This window comes from Eleutherodactylus coqui, chromosome 2 (genome assembly GCF_035609145.1).
Source record: "Eleutherodactylus coqui strain aEleCoq1 chromosome 2, aEleCoq1.hap1, whole genome shotgun sequence".
In the NCBI taxonomy this organism is placed as follows: Eukaryota; Metazoa; Chordata; class Amphibia; order Anura; family Eleutherodactylidae; genus Eleutherodactylus; species Eleutherodactylus coqui.
The window spans coordinates 226,397,439-226,422,079 of NC_089838.1; the positions used below are offsets into that span (position 1 = coordinate 226,397,439).

Sequence of the window (24,641 nt, forward strand, 5' to 3'; positions counted from 1 at the left end):
GTGATTTGATTTCACAGGCAGGAAATAAATTGGCGCAAGACTGCAGGCCAAATATAATTTTTGCCCTTTTTGGAAAACGAAAGGCCCCACTGCCTCTAGTGAATGAATTATCTAAGTTTAATAACTGTGCTGTGTCCCTGCTTATGTGTCACAGAACGTGAGGGTAGCAGAGTTATTATAACTCTTGGAGAGCAGGTATTTTTTTCCCAATTAAGGAAAGCAAATGGCGAAGCCAGCAGTAAAGCGTAGCTGGGTGCGTCTGATTTAGCAATGTTGTTCAAGCAGCTCACACGTGTCCACCGCCCGTAAGGACGGACAGAGGCTGGACAAATAGATTTGTTTTCAGTTTTTTTCCACCAAAAGGCAGCACTGCGTATATTCTATGAACATGAGAAGTTTAATAACTGTGCTGTGTCCCTGCTTATGTGTCACAGAACGTGAGGGTAGCAGAGTTATTATAACTCTTGGAGAGCAGGTATTTTTTTCCCAATTAAGGAAAGCAAATGGCGAAGCCAGCAGTAAAGCGTAGCTGGGTGCGTCTGATTTAGCAATGTTGTTCAAGCAGCTCACACGTGTCCACCGCCCGTAAGGACGGACAGAGGCTGGACAAATAGATTTGTTTTCAGTTTTTTTCCACCAAAAGGCAGCACTGCGTATATTCAATGAACATGAGAAGTTTAATAACTGTGCTGTGTCCCTGCTTATGTGTCACAGAACGTGAGGGTAGCAGAGTTATTATAACTCTTGGAGAGCAGGTATTTTTTTCCCAATTAAGGAAAGCAAATGGCGAAGCCAGCAGTAAAGCGTAGCTGGGTGCGTCTGATTTAGCAATGTTGTTCAAGCAGCTCACACGTGTCCACCGCCCGTAAGGACGGACAGAGGCTGGACAAATAGATTTGTTTTCAGTTTTTTTCCACCAAAAGGCAGCACTGCGTATATTCTATGAATAATAACTGTGTTGTGGCCCTGCCTATACAATTCTTTCCCTGCAGTATCAATGGAGGGTGCAATGGTCTGCAGAGGCGATTTTGAGAAGCAAAAAAAAATGCAGCACAGCTAACAGCAGCCTGGACAGTACTGCACACGGATAAATATGGCCCTAGAAAGGACCGTTGAGGTTCTTGAAGGCTACACTCACTCCTAACACTCTCCCTGCCTATGCAGCACTTCTGTCCCTAATGCCGGGTGCAACGGTCTGCAGAGGCGATTTTGAGAAAAAAAAAATTTGCCACTGCTAACAGCAGCCAACACACAGCTATCAGTGGCCCTAATAAGGACCTTTGGGGGGTCTTGAAGCCTACACTAACTACCAATTCTTTCCCTACAGCAGCTCCGGTACAAACAGCACTGTCCCTCATCTAACTCACACCGCATCTGAGGCGAACCGCGGGAGGGGCCGACTTTTATGTTCGGGTGACACCTGATCTCCCCAGCCACTCACAGCAGGGGGGTGGTATAGGGCTTGAACATCACAGGGGGAAGTTGTAATGCCTTCCCTGTCTTTCAATTGGCCAGAAAAGCGCGCTAACGTCTCAGGGAAGGAAGTGAAAGTAACCAGAACACCGCATGGTGTTCGTTACGAATAACGAACATCCCGAACACCCTAATATTCGCACGAATATCAAGCTCGGACGAACGCGTTCGCTCATCTCTAGTCACGAGGTTTGCTACAATGGAGACTCCATGCTATGAAAATCTTCTTGGAAAGGAAAAGAATCCTCTGCGCTTGTCGGGTACGAGTGTATAATTCCAAGTCTCAGAATTGATACATTTTATTGGAGCAAAGGTGTCAAAGGTGAGTGCCCACGCCGAAACGCGTTGCTCCAATAAAGATGTATCAATTCTGAGACTTAGAATTATACACTTGTACACAACGAGCGCAGAGGATGCTTTTCCTTTCCAAGAACATCCATCTATTATAGTAGTTTAGGGAGGAGGATGGTTTCATGGTGATAGATTCCCATTCTTGACACGATTTTGTCATCAAAGCATTCCAACAGCCTGAACATGTAGTCTGAAACTGATTGCTGCCTTTTTAGGCACTGCCTTTGTGATGCCACCAGTGTAAGTGTTAGGGCCCTAACTGCTGTAGCAACCCATCACCATTTATGAGATAACAAAGGCAGCCATCTCCCTTTGTCTAAGCCCTTGTTGTCACAGTTACTACTGGTACATTGGTAAAGCAACCTTAAAGGGGTTTTCCAGGGTGAATACTACTGATGACCTATCCTCAGGATAAGTCATCAATAGTTGATCGGCTGGGGTCCATCGCTCGGTAACCTGAGCGATCAGCTGATTGGGTGCATGCTGTCAGCGCCGCAAATACACAGAGGTCGGAGCGGAAGCAGCAGAACTCCCCATGCCGACCTCTATGTAGTGGCCGGCGCTTGTAACTGCAGGCACAGCTCTTATTAAAATCAAAGTGAGCTGTGCCTGCAGTTACTACGGACCCCAGCCGATCAACTATTGATGCTCTTTCCTGAGAATAGGTCATCAATGGTATTCTCCCTGGAAAACCCCTTTATGTTTCATTTAGACAGGTGTATAGGTCTAAATGATCTATGGTGCTGTTAGTCCTAAGCGATCTATGGTGCTGTTAGTTTGGTTCAGTAGATCGCAATACATCTGAAATACAGACATTTTTTTAAAAACTTTTATTATCGTTTTACTGTTTCATCAACTGAATAAAAATATGAAAAAAGAATCCCAGACCAAAGAAAGCACATTAAAATATACAAAACCCAGTCAGAGGTGGTAGAAGAGAAGACTCGAAAAGAACGGGAAAAAAATATGAATATATATAAATACAAATTTCCCCTTTTTTTTCTTTCCCTTTTATAGAAAAATAAAAGAAGGATAAAACTTTTACCGGCTTTAACATAAAATTGGAAAACAATCTCTTGACAAAATAACATGTAGAGGGACCCATGGATTGAGAAATTCTTGAATTTTTAAAATATTTTTGTAAACCTATCTTTCAAATTTGAACACAGAAATAATTTTTTATTTTATCGATAAGATATTGTAGGAGCATTTGGGGTTATCAATAACTGAGTGATCTCAGGTCTGACAATATACACAACCTACTTGGTAGGTAATGTAACCTATTAATAATAAACAATTGTGTCAGCTTAACTGATTTGGTAAATAAAAAGTTTCCGTTGTTTTTCATTGTAGATTGCCATTATGATTATGAAATATTTTTTACATTTCTGGAATTTATTCATAATTTTATAATTTACAGTTATCGATAGCGATTGGAATATGGACAATTAAACATTAGTACAACATAACTGTCTGAATGAGACCGCAGGATATTTAAAGTAAGTTAGTTTTGTGTATGTATCAGGCTTCAGAAAGGGGTCTTGAGCATGCCGAAACACGTTACCTGCTGTTCACTATTGTGTTACTAATAAAAATTCGGAAGTATTTATCCCTCTATATGCCTGTTTTCACATTTTGCTGACTTGGATCTTGGGGGGAGTTGGACTGTCTCCAACTTGTTCCATTTGTATACTACTCTTGAGTTCTAGTAGCGCAAGGATATCCTTTTGTGCTCACTCTGGTGATCATATATATAATGTTTACTACCGAGGTTGTTGTCCATGAAGCCTCTTCCATTGCTGCTCTCCTGGTTGATTCCACCCAAACTGGATTACTCAAGAAGACTTTGATCTCTACCTGGACCATAGGTGTGGAGCTCTGTTATCTGACAGGCTTCATACCAGTTGAGTCCACTTTTGAATTAAGTACACTTGCTATATTGTCCTTGCACTATGTACATCTCCTCCTTGGAGCGCAGGCCCAATATTTATACCTTCTGAATGAAGCCTTAAGCATTCTTAGCAATCTTAAAAATTAGGACAACTTATGATGAACACAGTCATTTTTCCCAGAAAACATTACTCACACCAAGGCACCTATTAACTAACGTTATGAAAAGTTCAATGCATGTGCCTTATACTGTCTGATAACAATTTATTTCAATTGCAGCATGAAGAAATTAAATGAGTTCTAAATCCAAACTACAAAGCTTACCAATGCTCCCCCCTTGCTCCCCCTGCCGCCCCTTCGAATCTGCTCGAACCAGTATGTGGTTACTCGAGAAGAGCGATGCTCGCTTGAGTAACTGCCTTAACCAAGCATGCTCGCTCATCTCTAATTGATGACCTTTTCAATCAGTTAACTTTTATTAGTGGAACGTCTTTTTGGTATTTCGGTAGACACTTTTTGCCATAGGTTCAAGTCAATTTAAATCTGATGACTAAGATGATCAACCCATTTGCTGGATGCTATCATTCTGGAATCATTGCTTCACGCATTTTGACTGGTGGCAGGAATCATTATCGTCCTGAAAGATAAAGTTCCTATCGGCAAACAAATTATGGTTGCATAGTTTGTTTGCTTCTTTAGTAGTGTGTAGTGTGCATACGTAAGCAAAATTATTACTGACTTAGGATGCTTAGTTGTAAGGTCTATGCACATTGGCTTCAACTCTTCTTCCAGGTATCTCCTGATGCCGACAGATACTGAATTTTCTCCATCTGTGAAGGTCGACTTGCCAAAAGTACTTTTTTGCCATGGCTGGGAAGACCAGCAGCAAAGGTTTCTTTTTGGCTTTACACCCACACAATCCTGTGTACTGTAATAATAAGATTTATTCCACTAATAGAGCAGGCGATCTCAGATTCCAGTTTTAGACAGAGAGCCTTGTCAAAACATTTTATCCCCAGGGTGACCTTGCATGACCTGAGCTTGGTTGATCAGCAATGCTTTCTATAGTTTTATGTCTCTGGATGGCTCTAATAACTATAGATTGGTTGAATCCTACCCTGTTTGGTATATGTCTAAATGATAATCCTTCAAGGTGGAGGACAACAATGCCGTACGTATGTTCACCCGAAAGAAACTTCAATTTCATTGTACTCCAAAGTAACCAAAATCAGGGCAACTTTTGATGAACACAGTCATCATGTTGTACTGCAAGCTGGTCAGTGTTTATAGCTGATTCCAACTTAGCAGGAGCCTGTATAACACTGTCTTTTTATATTTGGCAGTGGTAAAATAAATATCTGCTCTGTGATTGGTTGCCATGGTCAATTACAGTAAGACGTGTTTTCTTTTAGACAGTTTCATAAGTGTGCCCCTAAGAGTGCTCACTAAGTTGCCACCAAAGAAATATTTGAGGCTTGTGTTTTGATTGACTATTATAAGCTAGCATCTAAGTGGTGACTTTTTTCTTCTCAATCCTACAAACTCGATATGTTTGTTTCGTTGAAATTTTTTATCAAATAACTCCCAGGTTTTAAAAGATATTGTGCAAAATAATCTGAAATCTACACGAAGCTGCAAACAAAACAATATATAAAACATAGTGATTTTATTTTATTCATTAAAAAAAATGTTAAACATAAAATCTCAACATTTTTGTAAGTGATGCAGGACTTTTGAACATAGTAACATAGTATGTAAGGCCGAATAAACACAATGTCCATCTAGTCCAGCCTGTTTATCCTCTTATGTTGTTGATCCAGAGGAAGGCAAAAAAAAACAAAAGGCAGGAGCCAATTAGCCCTTTTCGGGGAAATTTCCTTCCCGACTCAATAATGCCAATCAGACTATTCCCTGGATCAACCCCTAATAGTTCCTACCTGCCTGTATACCTGGATTAACAATTAACCTAAGATTTATATCCTGTAATATCCTTCCCCTCTAGAAAGATATCAAGTCCCCTTTTAAACTCCTCTATGGATTTTGCCATCACCACATCCTCAGGCAGAGTTCCACAGTCCTAACTGCTCTTATAGTAAAGAACCCTTTTCTGTGTTGGCGATGAAACCTGCTTTCTTCTAGACGTAGCGGATGTCCTCTTGTTACTGTTGCAGTCCTGGGTATGAACAGATCGTGAAAAAGATCCTTCTATCGTCCCTTCATGTTTTTGTACATTTTTATTTGATCGCCTCTTAGCCGTCTTTTTTCCAGGGTAAATAATCCCAATTTGGATAACCTCTCCGGGTATTCCAGTCCCTTCATTCCATGTATTAGTTTAGTTGCCCTTCTTTGAACCCCCTCCAGCACTGTAACATCTTTCCTGAGCACCGTTGTCCAGACCTGTACACAGTATTCCATGTGAGGCCTGACTAATGCCTTATATAGTGGGAGGATAATATTCTCGTCCCTCGCCACTATACCTCTTTTAATGCACCCCAGGACTTTATTAGCTTTTGCAGCAGCTGACTGGCATTGGTTACTCCAGTTTAGTCTACAATCCACTAGTACCCCCAGGTCTTTTTCCATATCACTTTTCCCTAGCAGTACCCCATTTGGTGTATATTGGTGACATCCGTTTCTCCTGCCCATGAGCATAACCTTACATTTCTCACCATTGAACTTCATTTGCCATTTTTCTGCCCAAGCCCCAGCTTATCTAGGTACGTTTGTAGCCGCACATTGTCCTCCGTTGCATTGATTATCTTGTATAATTTTGTGTCATCTGCAAATATTGATATTTTACTGTGCAGCCCCTCTATCAGGTCGTTGATAAATATATTGAACAGAATGGGGCTCAATACCCTGTGGCACCCCACTAGCGACAGAATTGTATATATAAATCTTTCTGGAAGTTCTGGGAGAACAATAAATATGTGAGAAAAGGAACTGATTAGAAGGGCAGATGTTTTATTTTCCCTACCAATAATCCAATTGATGAAAGTCAGTCTCCATAATTGTGTGAAAAGGGACAAGTACCTCCTTCACTAAGATGCCAATAACAAAAAAGGTTGTGCTATCTGTAGCAAGGTAAAATGATTCAAGTTGAGTAGATAAAGAAAACTCTTACAGAACAGATGATACAATATATTCTCCTTTACAATTTGTTCCTGAGTGCTCTTCGGGGCCATGACCACAAGAGTTGTATTTGTTTTCACAGGGTATTGTCCAAACAAAAAAAAAAGTTATATAATATTGACCTGGTTGGACTGCATTACTTTTAAAATGTTAGTTAGTGATTGCACATGCTTGCACATTACTGAACCTTTGGCCTGATTCAGACAATGTAGTAAACATAGGAATAAAGTAGGCGTAAGTAATATTTTATCTATGGTGGATATGAAGAGTCGGCAAAGGCTGTGAAAAAGTAATCAATTCACTAATGATATACTACCATTTGTCCCCAAAAGTAAGGCCTACCCTGAAAATAAGCCATACCACGGTTTTAAGAGGAGGCTTGAAATATCAGACCTCCTAAAAAAATAAGACCTAGCTAAAATACATGAAAAAAAACATTGATACTCACCTGGCCCGCAGCGTTTGAGTCCCTCGTGATGGTCCCCGTCGCTGCGGCAAGCTACCATCTCCTCTGTGCTGAGAAATCCTCTTCTTTCTGGTGACGGGGCTTTGAATACCCTGCCTCCAGCAAAGCGAGCGCTGTGATTGGATCGAACGCCAGCCAATCAGAGCCGGCGCTCGATCATTCACAGGTAATTCAGTGAATGACAGCACTGAATGGCTGTGATTGGTTCATCAAGCGCTACTGTGATTGGCTGGCGCTCCATCTAATCACAGTGCTCGCTTTGCTGGAGGCGGGGTATTCAAAGCCCGTCACCAGAAAGAAGAGGATATCTCAGCGCAGAGGACACTGCAGACTTCCGCATCGCCGCTGGAGACCAGCAGCACGAGGCACCGGGACGCCGCAGACCAGGTAAATATAAGCCCCCCAAAAATAAGACAGTGTGTCTCTTTTGGGGCAAAAATTAATATAACACGGTGTCTTATTTTCAAGGAAACACGCTAGCTACAGTTTCTATGTCCAAGTCTTTCCTGCTGCCCGTACATGGCCAGTCCAGTTATGATGTGAAATATAATGACAGAGAGTCAGGCAGGGGAAATAAAGCAAGTAATTTCCAAACAATAAACACTACTTGTGGCCAGAACCCCACCCAGCCATGGCAGTCAATGGCAGCATGATCTTGCCAATAATAATGGTAAGACCGTGTTTCTATTGGCAGCTGCACCTGGGCAAAGTTTTATCTGCAAGTATTTTTCCCTGTATGGAAACATAGTCTGAAATTTGGAAGCAGTCATTATAGCATACAGATGATACAACATTTTGGAAAACTTTGCCTCCTCTCCACCCCCTCTTCACCCCCCTGCACTATTTTCAATGAGGAGAGGCAGGGCGGGGGGCGGAGCTAATTACCAAAACTTAGCCCCGCCTCCTCTCATTGCAAATAGTGCAGGGGGGTGGATAGGGGGTGGAGAGGAGGCAGAGAGGAGGCGGGAGCTCAGAGCACTGCTCCCGGCTCTTCCAGCCTCTTCCCCCTGCAGAGAGAGACGCTGTATATCGGCCGGCGTGAATACCCGGCCGATATACGGTCGTCTGAATGCACCCTTAGAAAAAATAGAAAAAAATGTAATATGTGGGAATCACTTTAACTCCTAGTGTTAGGATATGCTCACAGGCAGCAGACTTATTGCTGAAATTTCTGCAACTGAACATCTGTGGTAAAAGGAATAGCCAGTTCCACAGAACAAAAGCTCTAAATATACACGCATGGACTCCTCTCCAAGCACTGCACAAAGTCCAATATAACATGACTATGTAGCATTAATATGGCGAATAACATTTCAAACTTTATTATGGCATCTTAAAAACAAGCCAACGTTTGTTCTAATCAGTGACTGTTCACGCGTTTCGGATGGGATGTCCATAATTGTAGTTGTCACCAGTAAATTTATACTAGCATGACAAGCAAAAATTAAAAATGCATGTGAAAACAATAAAACGGTGGGATTACCTGCCATTGCTGGAGAAAAACATGCTCAAACCATCAAGGCCGCCAGTACACAAAAGTGACCCTCTGATCCAAAAGCGCACATGGTCATATGACCAAATGACATTGCACAGAAAGAAGCAGTGAAAATATATTGTGCATGTTTTCCACATCCCAGTATAATAACATCTAAAATCTAAATTATTTTTGTTTCTTTTAGATCTCGTTGTATTGGGATGTGCAAAATGTGTGCAATGTATTTCTAATGCATTATTCTGTGCAATGCCATTTGGTCATATGACCATGTGTTTTTTCGAGTCACTATTGGGCATCGGCAATTCCCTAATATATTATTGCAATTCCTCTTGCAAAATTCCTTCCTGATACCATGTAGCTGAATACCTGTGATACTGGATGTGCCAGAATTCTACATAAAGGCTCCTTCAAAAGGGCGTATTTGCATGCATAAAATTTAAGCATGCACTATGCAGAGGATAGGATCCATTGATATCAATTGGTTCGTGAAAATTTCTGTATTTTCTGTGCAGCATGCTCTATTTTTCTATGCATTTGCTCACCAAAGGTCCCCATAAAAGTTAATGGGGGTAGGAGTGTTGCAAATTTGTGCACAATACGCATGGAGATGCATAACATGCTGCGTAATTCCGCTAGAAAAATAACACATTCGGAACTCATTAGACTAAATTAGCTATTTTTAAGTGGTGCGCTGTGTTTGCTGCATACAAACGAACATGCGCTGCAGACACAAAAAGTACAGTAAAATATGCCGATATGTGCACAACAAAGCCTTGTTCAGTGCACACAAAATACGGGCAGTGTTGGTGTTACGGCCACATGTCTTTAGAGGCGTAGAATACGATCCGCATGGTAGATATTGTCAACAAAAAATTATTTAGTCAGTATAGGTTTGAAATTCTATTTTTGAAATTTCATTTCTTAATTCTAAGCAAATTTGCACTACTCCCATACATGATGGATATACAACGGGTCTGTGATATGAGAAGTAACATACATATAGCAAAAGTCAACATTACGGGCGAAAGTTAAATCTATATTTGTACCACCCAGAGTCATGAGAGATTTGATGGGTAGATACTCTAGATTAAAATGCGTTTTCATGAAGCTTAAAGCGTGTAAATTTAGTTTGGTATCATCATTGAAATCTCCTATCTCTGATGGGCATTTGTGTATCAACTATTATGTTTTCACTGATCTTCTTTGTAGTCTCAGAGTAGGCCATCATTCTCTTGGACATTTGCATTTCCAAATCAGAGATGGAGATGTTAGAATTAGAGATGAGCGAACCTACTCGGCCACGCCCCTTTTTGGCCCGAGCGCCACGATTTTCGAGTACTTCCCCGCTGCTACCCCCCGCTCCGGCCACGCCTCCCCCCACCCCCCGAATCTTTTCACCCGAGTACGGAAGTACTCGAAAATCGCGGTGCTCGATCGAGTAATTACTCAAAACAAGTATATTCGCTCATCTCTAGTTAGAATGAATATACACACAACCCAAGACGAGTCTGAGTTTGTTTCGACAATTTACGCTCACCAAGCATACGTCACCAATTTCTAGATGTGATCAACTTTGTGTACGTTGACCAATCTATCTGCACAGGCTCACATTGTGTGCATCTTTTCAAAGTTTTGTTTCTATTTTTGGCTCTTCTGTTTCTTTCGAAATGTTTTTGGTTGCCGATTTTGAACAGCCTGACTCGTTCATTTGGGATTTCAATTTGAAACCATCCAAGTGTACAGGATTCTTTGGATTCATCCAAGTCTCAGTGATGGCCAAGCAGTCAAAATGCTTGAGCACACTGTCCGTCGTGATATCATGCGTGTGTGCTACTAAACGCTGCATGTTGAGTTTCATCATTATTAGAGTAAACGTGCTTCCTATTAAGTCGTCGCGCAATATGAACTTTTAAATGCTATGAGTCAGCGTCGATAGCATATGTGATTCCAATCTAGAGCATTCATAGTGTATTTCCTTGACCGTGGGTGCAGTACTGCCTGCAGCAAGATAGAAATTGTAGTCGTTTCCTTGAATTTGTCAAGTACTATCCTTTCAAACTGCTCAAACCCACATAGACCAACTGATTTTGCTGAGATTTGTCTTAAAGGGACAACCCCTTTAACACTCCAGTTGCGATGATACAGTCTAACTATACCTGGGAGATTCTTCAGACACCATTCATTAGATCTGAAGTGACTCTATAGTTGTCGATAGGCAAAATCCTACTGTAATTGCCGCTTCTCTTGTATGTTTGTGATAACTATACCAGAGCTTCTTCATCATCATCGGGGTGATAAGTATCCATATCTATGAGTTCGAAATCATTTTCCAACTCTGGCCACACTACTGGTACACAAGATATGCTTGGCTGAGGCTCCTGTAGCACAGAACTCACCTCACAATGCTTGGCCGCCTTAACTTTGAGACGCTTGCAATTGATGTTTCTTAGCGTTAGAGATTTAAGACTTTTTGTAATTCTTGTGAGCCGCTCTATCCTCTTAAAAGCGTTTTCGATAATTTTGAAGCTATTTTTTAGGCCTATGAAGTGTCATTTTGCAATACTGTGTACTAGAAGAATTCACTGAGACAAAGCAAACAACACACATCACAACTACACAAAATTATAGCTGTGTGGCACTGCAATTTTAGCAAAGATGACTGCGCTATTGCATCACCCGATAACGTCATACCAAGGTCAGACTCATGTTGCAAGGTACATTGGTTCTTCCTCTTTACAATGAGATATGTAAATAACACTGTTGTCATAAGTGCTTTTTAGCATTTATTTTGATTTTAAAGCTTCCCTGTTTTTGTTACGCTCACCGTCCCAAGTTCGGTTCGAAAACTATAAATTTATTCTACGTCAAAAAGTTGCGCTGAGACACGTGCAAATTTGTGTGAAGGAGCCCTAAGACCTGATCATTTTCTACATCTGCTTTCAAACAAGTGTAATTTAACTCTGTATTTAGTCTGTGTTTTGCCGACTGTAATACAGAGCTAATATAAATCTTTCAGAGTTATTCACACGATCATACAGCCAACATAGTCATACAGACATTTTTTAAAAATACAGCATGAGCTATTTTTGTCCATTTTTGCCTCTGTATTGGTATTATTATTAGAGATAAGCGAGTATACTCGCTAAAGGCAATTGCTCGAGCGAGCATTGCTTTTAGCGAGTACCTGCCCGCTCGAGACCAAAGGTTCGGGTGCCGGCGGTGGGCAGGGAGCTGCGTGGGAGAGCGGGGCGGAACGGAGGGGAGATCTCTCTCTCCCTCTCTCCCACCCGCTCCCTCCTGCTGACTGCCGCTACTCACCGCTCCCCCGCGCCGGCACCCGAACCTTTGGTCTCGAGCAGGCAGGTACTCGCTAAAGGCAATGCTCGCTCGAGCAATTGCCTTTAGCGAGTATACTTGCTCATCTCTAATTATTATCTATTAGGCAAATATGGATCAGTATTTGCCAAGTAAAAAAATTAAACCAACCTTCTACAACAAGATATTGGCAGGAAAAGCAGAACCAGAGGAATTCTTAAACGCTCATATTACAACCATCCCTAAATCCAACAAAGACCACACTTCTCCAAAGAATTACAGACCAATATCCCTATTCAACTTGGACTACAAAATACTAGCAAGTATTTTAGCTAGCCGTATTTATTGCTTCCGACCTGCACTTATACACAAGGACCAAGTAGGATTCATCCCTTCCCGACAGACCCTGGACAACGTGAGAAAAGTCCTTGACCTTATTCACATCTCACAAACACAAAAACACCACTCGTGGTCTTAGCTTTAGATATAGAGAAGGCCTTCGATAGCCTATCCTGGAATTATCTTTTTGCGTTCCTAGAGAGATCTGGAATAAGAGAAGTGTTAGTGACAGCGCTACATGCCCTCTTTAATTCGAATCCATTGGCCCAGTTGAAAATCCCTTCGTCCATACCAAAATCTATAGCCATTCAGAGAAGTATGAGGCAAGGCTGCCCCATGTCCCCGGCCTTGTTTGCATTAGCTATGGAACCATTGGCTAGACTTATTAGTGCGAACCCCAGTATAGCAAGCATTGGTTCTGGAGCGGGCGAACACAAGGCAAACTTGTTTGCTGATGATATTCTTCTCTCTTTGACTAGACCTCCAACATCACTCCCAAATCTCATGAAACTATTAGACTTCTTTGCATCCGTATCAGGACTAATAGTAAATTTAGATAAAACTGATGCACTATACCTAAATATCCCCCCACAGACACAATAGCTAATAGAACTCAACTTTGAGTTTCAAGCCCGTTCACACTTTATCACTTATTTAGGGATCAAAATAACCCTGAACTTGGGCTTGCTTTATAAATGGAATTATCCTTCATTAATCACAGCCTAAAGTCTGATATGAAAACGTGGGAACAATTCAACCTATTATGGATTGGACGGATTAACTCAGGATAACTTTACTACCCAAAATTCTATATTTGTTCAGATGCCACCCATTAATGTCCCCATATCTGATATGAAAGATCTGCAGTAGGCTATATTCTGATTCATATGGAAAAACAAGAGACCCTGAATCAAGCAGAAAATAATGCATTACCAAAGAAAGGTAGGCGGTCTGTCAGTCCCCAATCTACTGAAATACTACACCGCTGCCCAACTATCTCAATTTCTACCCATTTTCGTGGAAGCCAGAGCAACACTTTGGGTTAACTTAAGATAGAAGCCACTCTGGTGAAACCAAATTCTCTTAACGCCATTTTTTGGAACAAAAACTTAAAGATTGCAAATTTTCAACAAGTAGCACCTCTAACATATCACTTTTTTCCAATTTGGAGGAAAAGCAAATTCAAATTAATTAATTTCAAATTCACCTTCTATATTGCCTATTATACCCAATCCAGCCTTCCCACCAAGCTCACAACACGGGGGATACTTGTGGTGGAGAAATACAGGATATTCCCTTCTACGTCATTTTTTTAATACAGAATAGACTCTCTTCACCACAACAACTTAAAGAAAACCCCCGGTACCCAACCACTTATGGTTGGAACTAGAGATGAGCGAGCATACTTGCTAAGGCAAACTGCTCGAGCGAGTAGTGCCTTATTCGAGTATCTGCCCGCTCGTCTCTAAAGATTCGGGTGCCGACAGGGGGCGGGGAGCAGCCAGGGAGAGCGGGGAGGAACAGAGGGGAGATCTCTCTCTCCCTCTCCCCCCCCCCCCCCGCTCCCTCCTGCTCACCGCCGCAACTCACCTCTCACCCGCGCCGGCAGCCGAATCTTTAGAGACGAGCGGGCAGGTACTTGAATAAGGCACTACTCGCTCGAGTAGTTTGCCTTATCGAGTATGCTCGTTCATCTCTAGTTAGGACTGAACCAGATTTACGGCTTCATACATACCCTGATACCTACTACTTAGACCAGATGCAACCCCTCAGCTTTTGAGAGACGATGTCTTTGGAACCCATTACTCCCAGGCACTGTTTCTCTTCTATATTCCATAACGAATCAACCCCCAGAAGAGGGTTGTGAAATTGCCATTTATGTTGCGATGGGAGGAGGACTTGAATAGGCCACTTTCCATGGAGTGTTGGCAGCATTGCTGCAATTTCATATCAAAGGGCATTCATCAAGTCAGTATGGCGGAAACTTCATTCAAAATTTTACACAGAGCCTAGCTAGTCCCGGCTAGAATGCACAACACCTTGGGAACAACATTACACATATGGTGGACATGCCCTACAGCACAGTCCTTCTGGAAGCAGGTGGCAAGGACCATAACTAGAGTGATAGGTAAAACGTTTCCTCTATCTCCTTCGGCATACCTGTTGACTGACAAACCTATAGAATACAATAACCAGCAACATAAATTGTCCCAGTACATCTGCATGGCGGCCAGAATATATTTGGCCTCACAATGGTTATCAGCTTCCCTGCATATTAGACCAGTCATTGACAGGATCTCTAAGATAATGCTGTATGAAAAACTTTCAGCAATGAGGGATGATACAATGGAAAGGTTCCTCAGAACTTGGTCTCCATATTCCAGTTATCTCAACCTGCCGGGACTCTCATGGCTTATGGCGACATAGAATCAGACAGTTAGACGATAGATTGATAGGGGGGGAAGTGAAAAAAGGGCACCCCCTAGCCGGTTTAGATACCAACTACTATTAACCATTTCTATGCTGATACTTGCTGTTCTTCATATTATCAGTAGTTTAACGTTGATGGCTTATATAACTGTTATTGTTGTTGTTATATGATTGGATATGCTATTATTAATATTTTTGTTATACCCCCTGCGAGGGGAATCACCAGCCTAAAAGGCTTATGTAATTTGATTTAAAATAAGTAAAATACTTTTGAAATTAAAAAATAAAACCAAGGACAGTAAATATGGAGGCAAATATTGATCAAACAATGATGACATAAGTTGTAATGTTATCTGTATATTGTTGCTATAACAGATCTGTACTGCGGATATGTTACAATACGCTAATATGAAACGGGTCTCCAGGTGAGTGGCAGAGGAGGGCAATGTTGTTCTGGTACTTGCCCCTAAATTCCAGATAGCATCTAAACATAATCATCAGGGGAGATTCTTAATACACAATTAAACAACTAACGTCAAAGCGGGGAGGAGCCGAAAGTTGGGGTGGGGTTTGATGCTCGTTCGAGTACGCTAATACTCGAACGAGCATCAAGCTCGCCAGAGTATGTTCGCTCAACTCTAACAACTATCTGACCTGCTAATTTGTCCTAAGTGCTTTAAAGGTATGTTCACATGGCGGAATTCGCCTCAATCCGCCTCAAAATAGCTGCTTTTTGCCATTTTTTTGGCACAGATCCACATGCGGAATTTGCCCTGTCAATGCTCAAAAATCAATGTGCGGAATTCCAACATTGAAAATCAAGAATCAGCAAAAAGCTGTGGATTTTGGTACAGTTTTTGAGCGCAGAAAATTCTGCGATGAATTCCGCCATGTGAACATACCCTAAAGCAGAAATGCTGCTGAAAATCCGCACCAAAAACCTTGTCAAATTCCGACAGCGAAAATCAAGAAGTGGCAAAATGCTGTGGATTTTGGCACGGTTTTGAAATGCTGAATATCCGCACCAAAACCTGTCTCAAAAACCGTGTCAAAAGCTGCTCCATCTCCGCAACGTGTGAATGTACTCTGAGGACTCTCTCCCACAAGCAGATTTTACTGTATATTACGGGTTTTTAATACGAGGTACAAGTCTTACAATTGTGCCTCTCACACACAGTGCACAAAATGCGTACGCAAAAAAGATCGCAGCATTCCGTATTACGCCTGCATGCACACCTAGTCTATGTGGATTGTCGGCACGCTGCAAGTATGCACTGCACACTGCTGCGTACTCCGGCGTGGGAGATACGCCCACGGCGCCAGGAAAAAAACACTCGTTTTAGAGACCTTAGAGTACCTATCTGCGCAGAGACGCAAAAATATCCTTATTGTACAGAAAATGTCTGTGACTCCTCAGATACAGAGGCCATGTCAGGGCACCACATGTGAGCAGACCAGCACACAGGGTCACCCCTGCCCCCTGACCCTGCAGTGTGAGACCCCTCCACATGCCTGAGCTCTCTCCCCTCCCCCTCAGCAGAGGATGCACTATTATGTAGTGCCGGCCATCTAAGGTTTCCCTGTGTCCGGCGCCCCCCACCTCTGTGCTCCCTCCGCCTCCTTCCACCTCGTGTGCCTGCGCAGGAGCTCTTGGAAAAAAGTCCCGGGGGTTGTGAGAAGCGCCGAGTGTAAGCTCCACACACCAAGAGCAGCTGATGAGAGGAGCCCAGCATGTGTGCCCGGTGATGGCAGCGCCTTGTGGGAGGATGGTACTGCTGTGGGCAGCGCTCTTCAGCTTACCAGGTGAGCGCAGAAGGGTATTTCTGGCTGGCAACTTTGCTTTGCTGTAGCGAGGAGCCCGTGTCGTTTTGCTTGTGTGTAGCTGCAGCCCACATAGCTGCACACCCAGCCTGGGGGTCCTGGGGTAGCATAGTCATTAGTGAGGAGGTGTGCTAGCTGCAAAGTTTGCAGTGTGCCTAATTGTGTAGGAAGAGGAAATATTTCACAATGTAAGTTGCAATATTGAGTTGTCTTCATAAGGAATGTTTCTGCAAGATGCACCTAAAGATGCAGTTTATTCTGCAACATTTTCTGCATCTTTATAGTTGCATCTTGCAGAAATATTCTGCATCTGTGAAAGGTCCCTAATGACATTTAAGGTGACCTTTCATGCATTTAAGGTGGCCTATATGCATTTAAAGGTGGTCAAGCAGATAAAGATGCTGAAGCAATTTAAAGTGCTTGGTCAAACTGATACAAATGTTGCCAGTGATCCTTGTAAGCTGCTGTGATGATACAGATGTTGCCATAAACATTATACAGTGTTCATACAGACATGGACAATTCCTATCTTGTGATCACATTTTGTATACAGCTTGTTAATGATTGTAATGCAATAGGTTTAGATTTGTTTGAGAAAAGTTAAAATCCAAACATTAAATGTCCTTTATAATTAATTACCTTAGCAAAACAAATGCTGCTCTCCTCTCCTGATACATTCCTGATTTGGAATCGATTTTCTCTGCTGGCTTCCAACAAGGATACATGCTTCCTATTATGTGACCTGAAGTTTTACAACTCAACATTTGCAGAATGATGCTCATGGTTGTTGTTACCCATAGATGTACAGAAAATAAACTCTTAGAGGTTTCTGAGCTAATGATTGTAATGTTTGATGGCGGAGGAGTATTTACATATATTGGTATTAATCTGATTTCAGTGTATTGTATTACAGATCATCGTTACATGAATGGTAAATCTATGGACATTCATGCATTTCTTAGTGAAGAGAATGAAGTAACAGAGTATATGGCAGCACAGTTTGATTCAGTAGCAGTTTTGTTAGTATTTGCACAGTACAAACAATTCCCAGAGCACATTATCTTCCCACTTAAGGAATAATTACATGAAGGCTTGTTCTGTTTTTTTAAAAAGACTTCTCTACACAACTAACAAACAGAACTATGAACTTTTAGCCATGTAATTGATTATTGTTCACATAAGACAGTTATTGTTAGAATTCTAGTCTAATATTGGGGGTGCAGAGGCCTTTAGAATGCCAGTATAAATGATCCTGTGCCAATTCTAATATCCTGGAACTCCGTTTTTGATGTTTTGTGATACTAGTATAGTATCCATCCAGGGGCGTAACTATAGAGGATGCAGGGGATGCGGTTGCACCCAGGCCCAGGAGACATAAGGGGGCCCATAAGGCCTCTCTTCTCCATATAGGGAACCCATTACTATAAGTAAAGCATTATATTTGGGGGCCCTGTTACAAGTTTTGCATCGGGGCCCGGGAGCTTCAAGTTACACCTCTGTATCCATCTATTATTTGTTTTGTATATATTGCATTGTATTGCGTATTTAGTTTTACACATCATTCATGTTTACCTCATTGCTCAGTTCATTAGCTTTTCATTATAGAAAATTAACACTTGTAAATAGAATGTTGATGTCCTGGATCATTTAGGGACGTGTATTGTCAGGCAGATGAGTATGCCATTATTGAGACCCGAGATAAGATAAAGCTTGTTTTTGATGGATTTCACACTTTTGGAGCTAAAATTCAAGATGATTAAAATACATCAGTTTGCAGAATCAAGTTATTGATCCTGATCTTAAAAATCAATGAGAGATATTCAGTCCAGAACTATTTATTTATGTCACCTTAATGCCCTTAAAAGCACAGCACAGATTAAAGGGACTGATAAAGTGGCATGCACAGAGATTGTGTCCTGAGGCTGGGACTCTTTGAATGATCTGGCTTCTTTTTATCTCTATCGTGATGGATGGAGAAACCAGGCTTGTTGTGTTAAGGTAAAGAAGGCATGTTACTTCCTTGAGAGATCTGTTCTTCTAAGAAATGTGTATTGGGTAATTAAGTAATCCCCACTGCATGAGACAGTAAGCAGCCAATTAGTTCCGCATTTCTGTAACAGTTGGCAATACACAAACGTGGAAATAAAGGTTCCCTAATCCGTCTCCCACTGAGATCTAGCAGCAAGAGTCACAAATATTAGGAAGTTGCTTTGTTCTCCGTTTAAATGCATCTGTTAAAATGTAAAAAAAAAATCAGAAAATCAAGCCAGTTGGAAGTAGCAATCTCATAGTACAACAGTAAAAGCAACATAAAAAGTTTGGAGCATTAACAGACCCTAAACCTTTTCTGACCTAGGACATATAATTATTCAGCCTTGGAAATAATGGGTTTACCATTCACCTACATGCTTAGAGTAATTCAGGCTCTCCAATAAAAAAGGTATTATGGGCTATATAAGTGCAGTTATGGATTTCAACTCAACTACGATGGGTGTGGAAGTGCTAAATGTCCCCAGGGTAGAGAACCTGCTTGTTTATAAAGACGCAGGGATGTTAATGATTTCTTGTAAAATCAAACTTTTATGACTTTCCTTGTTTAGGATCTCTGTGACAGACTAGTAAAATTAGCAAACAGCTTTACCTCCTGTTTTCTTGTTAATGACAGTAAAACCTCACATTGTGACTTCTCATTTTCTTGAAAGTGTCTTATAGTTTACAAGGATTTGGTAAATAAATATGTTTGTAGAAAATCAATAAAGTGTTTTTTTTCCCGCTGGAACTTTATTTGGGGGTATTGGCTTTCAGGTGTATTTATAAATTGTAGTTACACTAGAGTTTAAAGCCTAAATAGGCAAACATCTAAAATCTCAACACCTAACTTGTTTTAGCCAAAAAGAGATCTTGTTTTGTGTAACAACCAGTCAGAATCCATGTTTAATTGCCACTGATTGATTTTTATAGGCAGCAAGGACACTTTTGTTTCTTATTTTTGTAAACAGTCTTCTCTTTGAATCTGCACCATATCCTATTTATCACTGATTTATTCTGATGCTGCCAATCATAAAATCCACTGCTAAATTTGCAAGGAACATATGGATTCTATGCAGGTTTGCAAGTTATATAGAGATTTTCACCAACATGTTAATGTTGCCTGTGTTTCTACTTCTAACGTTTGCAAGGGACACATGTGCAGTACTTATGTGGCTATAGACTTAATTAAAGCAATGCAATATATTTTCTAACTTTGGATCCTGTTAAAGGGGTTGTCCCGCGAAAGCAAGTGGGGGTATACACTTCTGTATGGCCATATTAATGCACTTTGTAATATACATCGTGCATTAAATATGAGCCAAACAGAAGTTATTCACTTACCTGCTCCGTTGCTAGCGTCCTCGTTTCCATGGTGCCGTCTAATTTCAGCGTCTAATCTCCCGATTAGACGCGCTTGCGCAGTCCGGTCTTCTCCCTTCTGAATGGGGCCGCTCGTGCCGGAGAGCTGCTCCTCGTAGCTCCGCCCCGTCACGTGTGCCGATTCCAGCCAATCAGGAGGCTGGAATCGGCAATGGAACGCACAGAGCCCACGGTGCACAATGGGAGAAGACCTGTGGTCCACCGTGGGTGAAGATCCCGGCGGCCATCTTCGCAAGGTAAGTAAGAAGTCACTGGAGCGCGGGGATTCGGGTAAGTACTATCTGTTTGTTTTTTTTTAAACCCCTGCATCGGGTTTGTCTCGCGCCGAACGGGGGGGCTATTGAAAAAAAACAAAAAACGTTTCGGCGCGGGACAACCCCTTTAATGATAAAAGGGGACTCATTTTTTTTTCTTTCATAGCCTTAAATATAATAATAATAACATCTTACACCATCCATCATAGTTATTTGATATGTCATTACTATGAAGGACTTATCATCACACTGGGTTATTAACCAGGATATGCAGAGGATTGTGGAGACTGGCAGCAAGGGGGCAAGAACAGGTGATAATTGTTAAGGTGTATATAAATCATAGTATATTATTATTTATTTTATAGGCCATTAGAAATCAATTTTAGCCCCCCATAAAACCACTTTTAGCCTTGATTTCTTATCACTATACTATTAGTGATTTAGACATTGCCTTTACTATTTTTGCCATTCAAGACCATACAGGTTTATGGAGTTGGATCTTTAGGTATTGACCAATGTGTGTGTTATAAGTACCACTGTGGCAGGAACTGTCCTGAACTAATAAGACTCGGCAGAACATTGCACTTTAGGAACACATGCTTCATAGTGGCTGAATTTATTGTACTTTCTCCTTACTTATTCCTATAACTTTTTTCCACACAGGATCTTGGTGTTTCAGTGACCTGTTGTTTGTGAAAGAACCCGTGGATATAATAGTTTATCGTAAAGATTCAGCAATATTAGATTGCTTGGCTCAAGGGGAACCTCCAGTAACAATCACATGGTTGAAAAATGGAGCAAAGATTTCTGAGAATGAACGGATCTCAACTTTACACAATGGCTCCTTGTACATCCAGGAGGTAGAAGGCAGAAAAGGAGAACAATCTGATGAAGGATTTTACCAGTGCTTGGCTCTGAACAAATATGGTGCCATTTTAAGTCAAAAGGCTCATCTTTCATTAGCAAGTAAGTTTGGTGTTTAGTTTCAACTGACTTGTCAGTCATGCTTTACTATAAACCTTGAACAAATGAACTGCAGTCACGCAGATATTTTACCAAAGTGGATGCATTGTTCATTGTGACACCCCGAGGCTTTAATTAAAGGTGTGCATAGATGGGAACATTTAAGGACTTTTCAAATGTGATGGAATATTCCGATGTGTGGAAAAGCTGCACCAAAATCCGCAAATTTAACATGCAGATTTGCAAATGTCTATGTCAAAATCTGCTGCATGTTGCAGAATATTCCACCATGTGTGAAAACACCCTAGTTAGTATCTTGGAAACGGTGGTCTTAAACAACTGCCATGTGGTAACCTTGTTAGCTATCAGTCTAAAGGTTTTGATAAAGCTGGTGGCCATATTTAAATATATGTCAAAATTGGATGAAAAGAGGCATTAAATGCATTTTTTATATGTCATGTAGGTCAGGTGTATAAAATGCATTCTTTATTTCAGCACTTTAGCAGATAATGACTTTGTAATGAGATGTGTGAGTGCACATCATGGATTATCGTTTGATTAATTGATTTATTTCTCACAAGTCTGTCAGTTTAATGGTGAAAGGAGAATCTCCCAGTCAGTAACAGAACATGTCTAATACATTACAGACAAGTCTGCAGGGTGCAAACGTGACTACAGATACCTTTGCATAATAACACTCTGTTTGTAGTAAGATCACATGGAGGCAATGTGTTTCTGTGTTCTGGGCTCCGATGTAAACCCTTTTCACAAATGTATCAAAGTAAAACGACAAATGTACTACAATTGTATAAATACTGCATTGATACTAACTTGTATATTTAAACACTCTTGTATTTATATCTATGTTGTAACTGTTGCTTTATCTGATTGCTTGGCCTTATAGTCCACAACATGTGTGATGTGCTATATAGAATCTCTTGCATTCAGTGTTCTGAAGCATAATGGGTTCCTCTATTTGAGACCTGTGTATAGAGTATCCTAAAGGCTTAAGCATTTATCTGTGGTTGTAAAAGCTAGGCTGTGAACCAACTGATTTTTTTCCATTAGTCTTTGTTTCCAAGGTGAATATTATGCCTACTATTTCATATTTGTATCAGAGAACATCTCTCTTTTCATATCCCCAGCCTTAGCTAGAAACAGTGGGGATGTCTTCTTAATTGAAGACAGGCTATTCGCTTGATAGCACTATTTTATCCTTCTAGCAGGGCTTCTTCACAGGGGCGTGATTTTGTCCCGATATGTGGCCACGATAATCACAGCCACATAACGGGACGAAACAAACCCATTGGTTTTAATGGTTTGGTTTTTATTAGCGGTATTTTCGCTGGTTAATAGTACGGGCAAGAAAAGATAGGTCTTGCCCTATCTTTCTTGCATGTAGTTAATGCTATGTGTGGAAAAGATAGGGCAGGACCTGTCTTCCCGCTGTTTTATTCAAACTTGCGCCATATAGCGGGAAGTTTGAATACTCTGAGGAAAAAAATAACTCTGTGCATGTGCAACTCCGACGGAGTGTATTTATGCATACGGCTATGAGAAGAAGTCCTCACATGCTGAAGTTTCTTCTTGCCAATGTGCATCCTCCTATAGACGTTCTATACACAGTATTCATTTTTGTGTATATAATATTTGCATACATTTTCATGCTGTGTAACACCGCCAACAAATGAGTCTGCATCTTATTTAGGGTGACTCACTATAATTTACTCTAACGGCTTTGTGAAAATTTACTGGGATCAGCGTTATCTTCTAGATCTGTTTGGATACATAAAGCAAAACAAGGGCCTCTTTAAGAGTCCCAAAGGGCTCAAGCATATGACTGTACTCATTGATGTACTATACGGATAATTTAGACCCATAGGAATGCTGTGTGCAGTATAACAAGGGTCATGCACATGGCTTTGCTTCATGCATGAACACTTAGCTGAAAGGGGTTGTCGAACCAAGACAACCCCCTTTTCAGATAGGCTCCAGAATGGATATCAACTGATCACCACTGTTTCAACTTTAGAATTAGAAGCTGGAGCCAGCCATACATTTCCTTTGCAATAGAGGAGTGGTGAAATGAATGACCCTCAGGTCCCGAACACTGCGAGAAGGTTCTTTTTAGCTGCTGTAGCTAATAAATGTCGGGCTATGAGTAGAGGAGCTCTTTTATGTTGCCCATATGTCCTAAAAGGACACATGGAAATGAGATGTCTTGATGAAAATTTATAGGGAATGACTAAAGATGTGTTCGGATCTGTTAAATCAGTACTCCTGTTTTTAATGGCTATTGAAGTCATTGCTGCTGTGAGCTAAAAGGTGCTGAGAGCGGTCCTACAGCCCTCCTTGTGCCATCATAGCACCTCACCTATGCAAAAGCCTGTTTAACTTTCACCATTTCATCTTTATAGTTAGTGTTTACTCAATTAGCATTTTTTTGAACTTCTACTTTGGTCCATATACTTACTTCAAATAAGTTAGTTATAAATCAACCTTATGAATATCTGAAGTATCATTAATCTAAGAATCTAAATAGAATGGGCCATACATATCTTGTCCAGATCATATTGAGTAGTCAAGATACAGATCATCATTATATGAAGTAACTGGTGGATACTTCTCGGATGATACTCAAGCTGAAATGTCAAGTAATAACACTCAATAAGTAATAATCCTCAAGATGGAAAAACGGACATTAGGTAAATTACTACCAAAACTTAGAAAGCCAATAGATACAAGTGTAGACCAGAAATATAGATTGAACAATCAATTCCAAAGCTAATCTTCATTTTCCAAAATAAATGAATACATAAAATAATGATTAGTGTAAATACAGTTCAGTCAACTGGGATATATACTTTGTTCATCCACAATGTGAAAACCTATCTAACTGGATGCCGTTCGCCACGTGACAGATAATCTATTCAAGTTAGATAGTGTCTTCATTTTCTGCAAGGCATTTGATGGCTTAATGAGTCTAGACTCTCCCACAGTATATGGATAATGCTGGGCACAACGTGGTACTGTGTGTAAGCAGATACATAAATTAGCATTGATGATGATAATGGCGGGCTGTATGGAATTAACACACTGTTTTGAATATCAAATACATTGCTAATCACTTCCTCTAATAGAGACATCAGTGGGTAGCTCTGAGAATATCCTAAAGCCTTTTTCACATGGGATAGAATAGTAAATAGGAGAAAAGGGGCAGTGTATACTCAGCTTAAGGCGTTTTTCATTTTGTTTGCCCCATGTAAACTTCTCTTCATAGTCGCCTAGAGACAACGGCAAT

General features: G+C 40.9%; 1 protein-coding gene across 1 annotated transcript in view; it reads left to right on the forward strand.

Moving 5' to 3' along the window:
• The first annotated feature begins 16,637 nt into the window (after positions 1 to 16,637).
• PRTG (protogenin) overlaps positions 16,638 to 24,641 on the forward strand; it is a 101,441-nt gene continuing 93,437 nt past the window's right edge. Inside the window, exons 1-2 of the mRNA XM_066589967.1 lie at positions 16,638 to 16,694; positions 21,041 to 21,343. Of these exons, the coding sequence (XP_066446064.1) occupies positions 16,658 to 16,694; positions 21,041 to 21,343 (340 nt within the window). The 5' untranslated portion in view covers positions 16,638 to 16,657. The remainder of the gene's footprint in view (positions 16,695 to 21,040; positions 21,344 to 24,641) is intronic.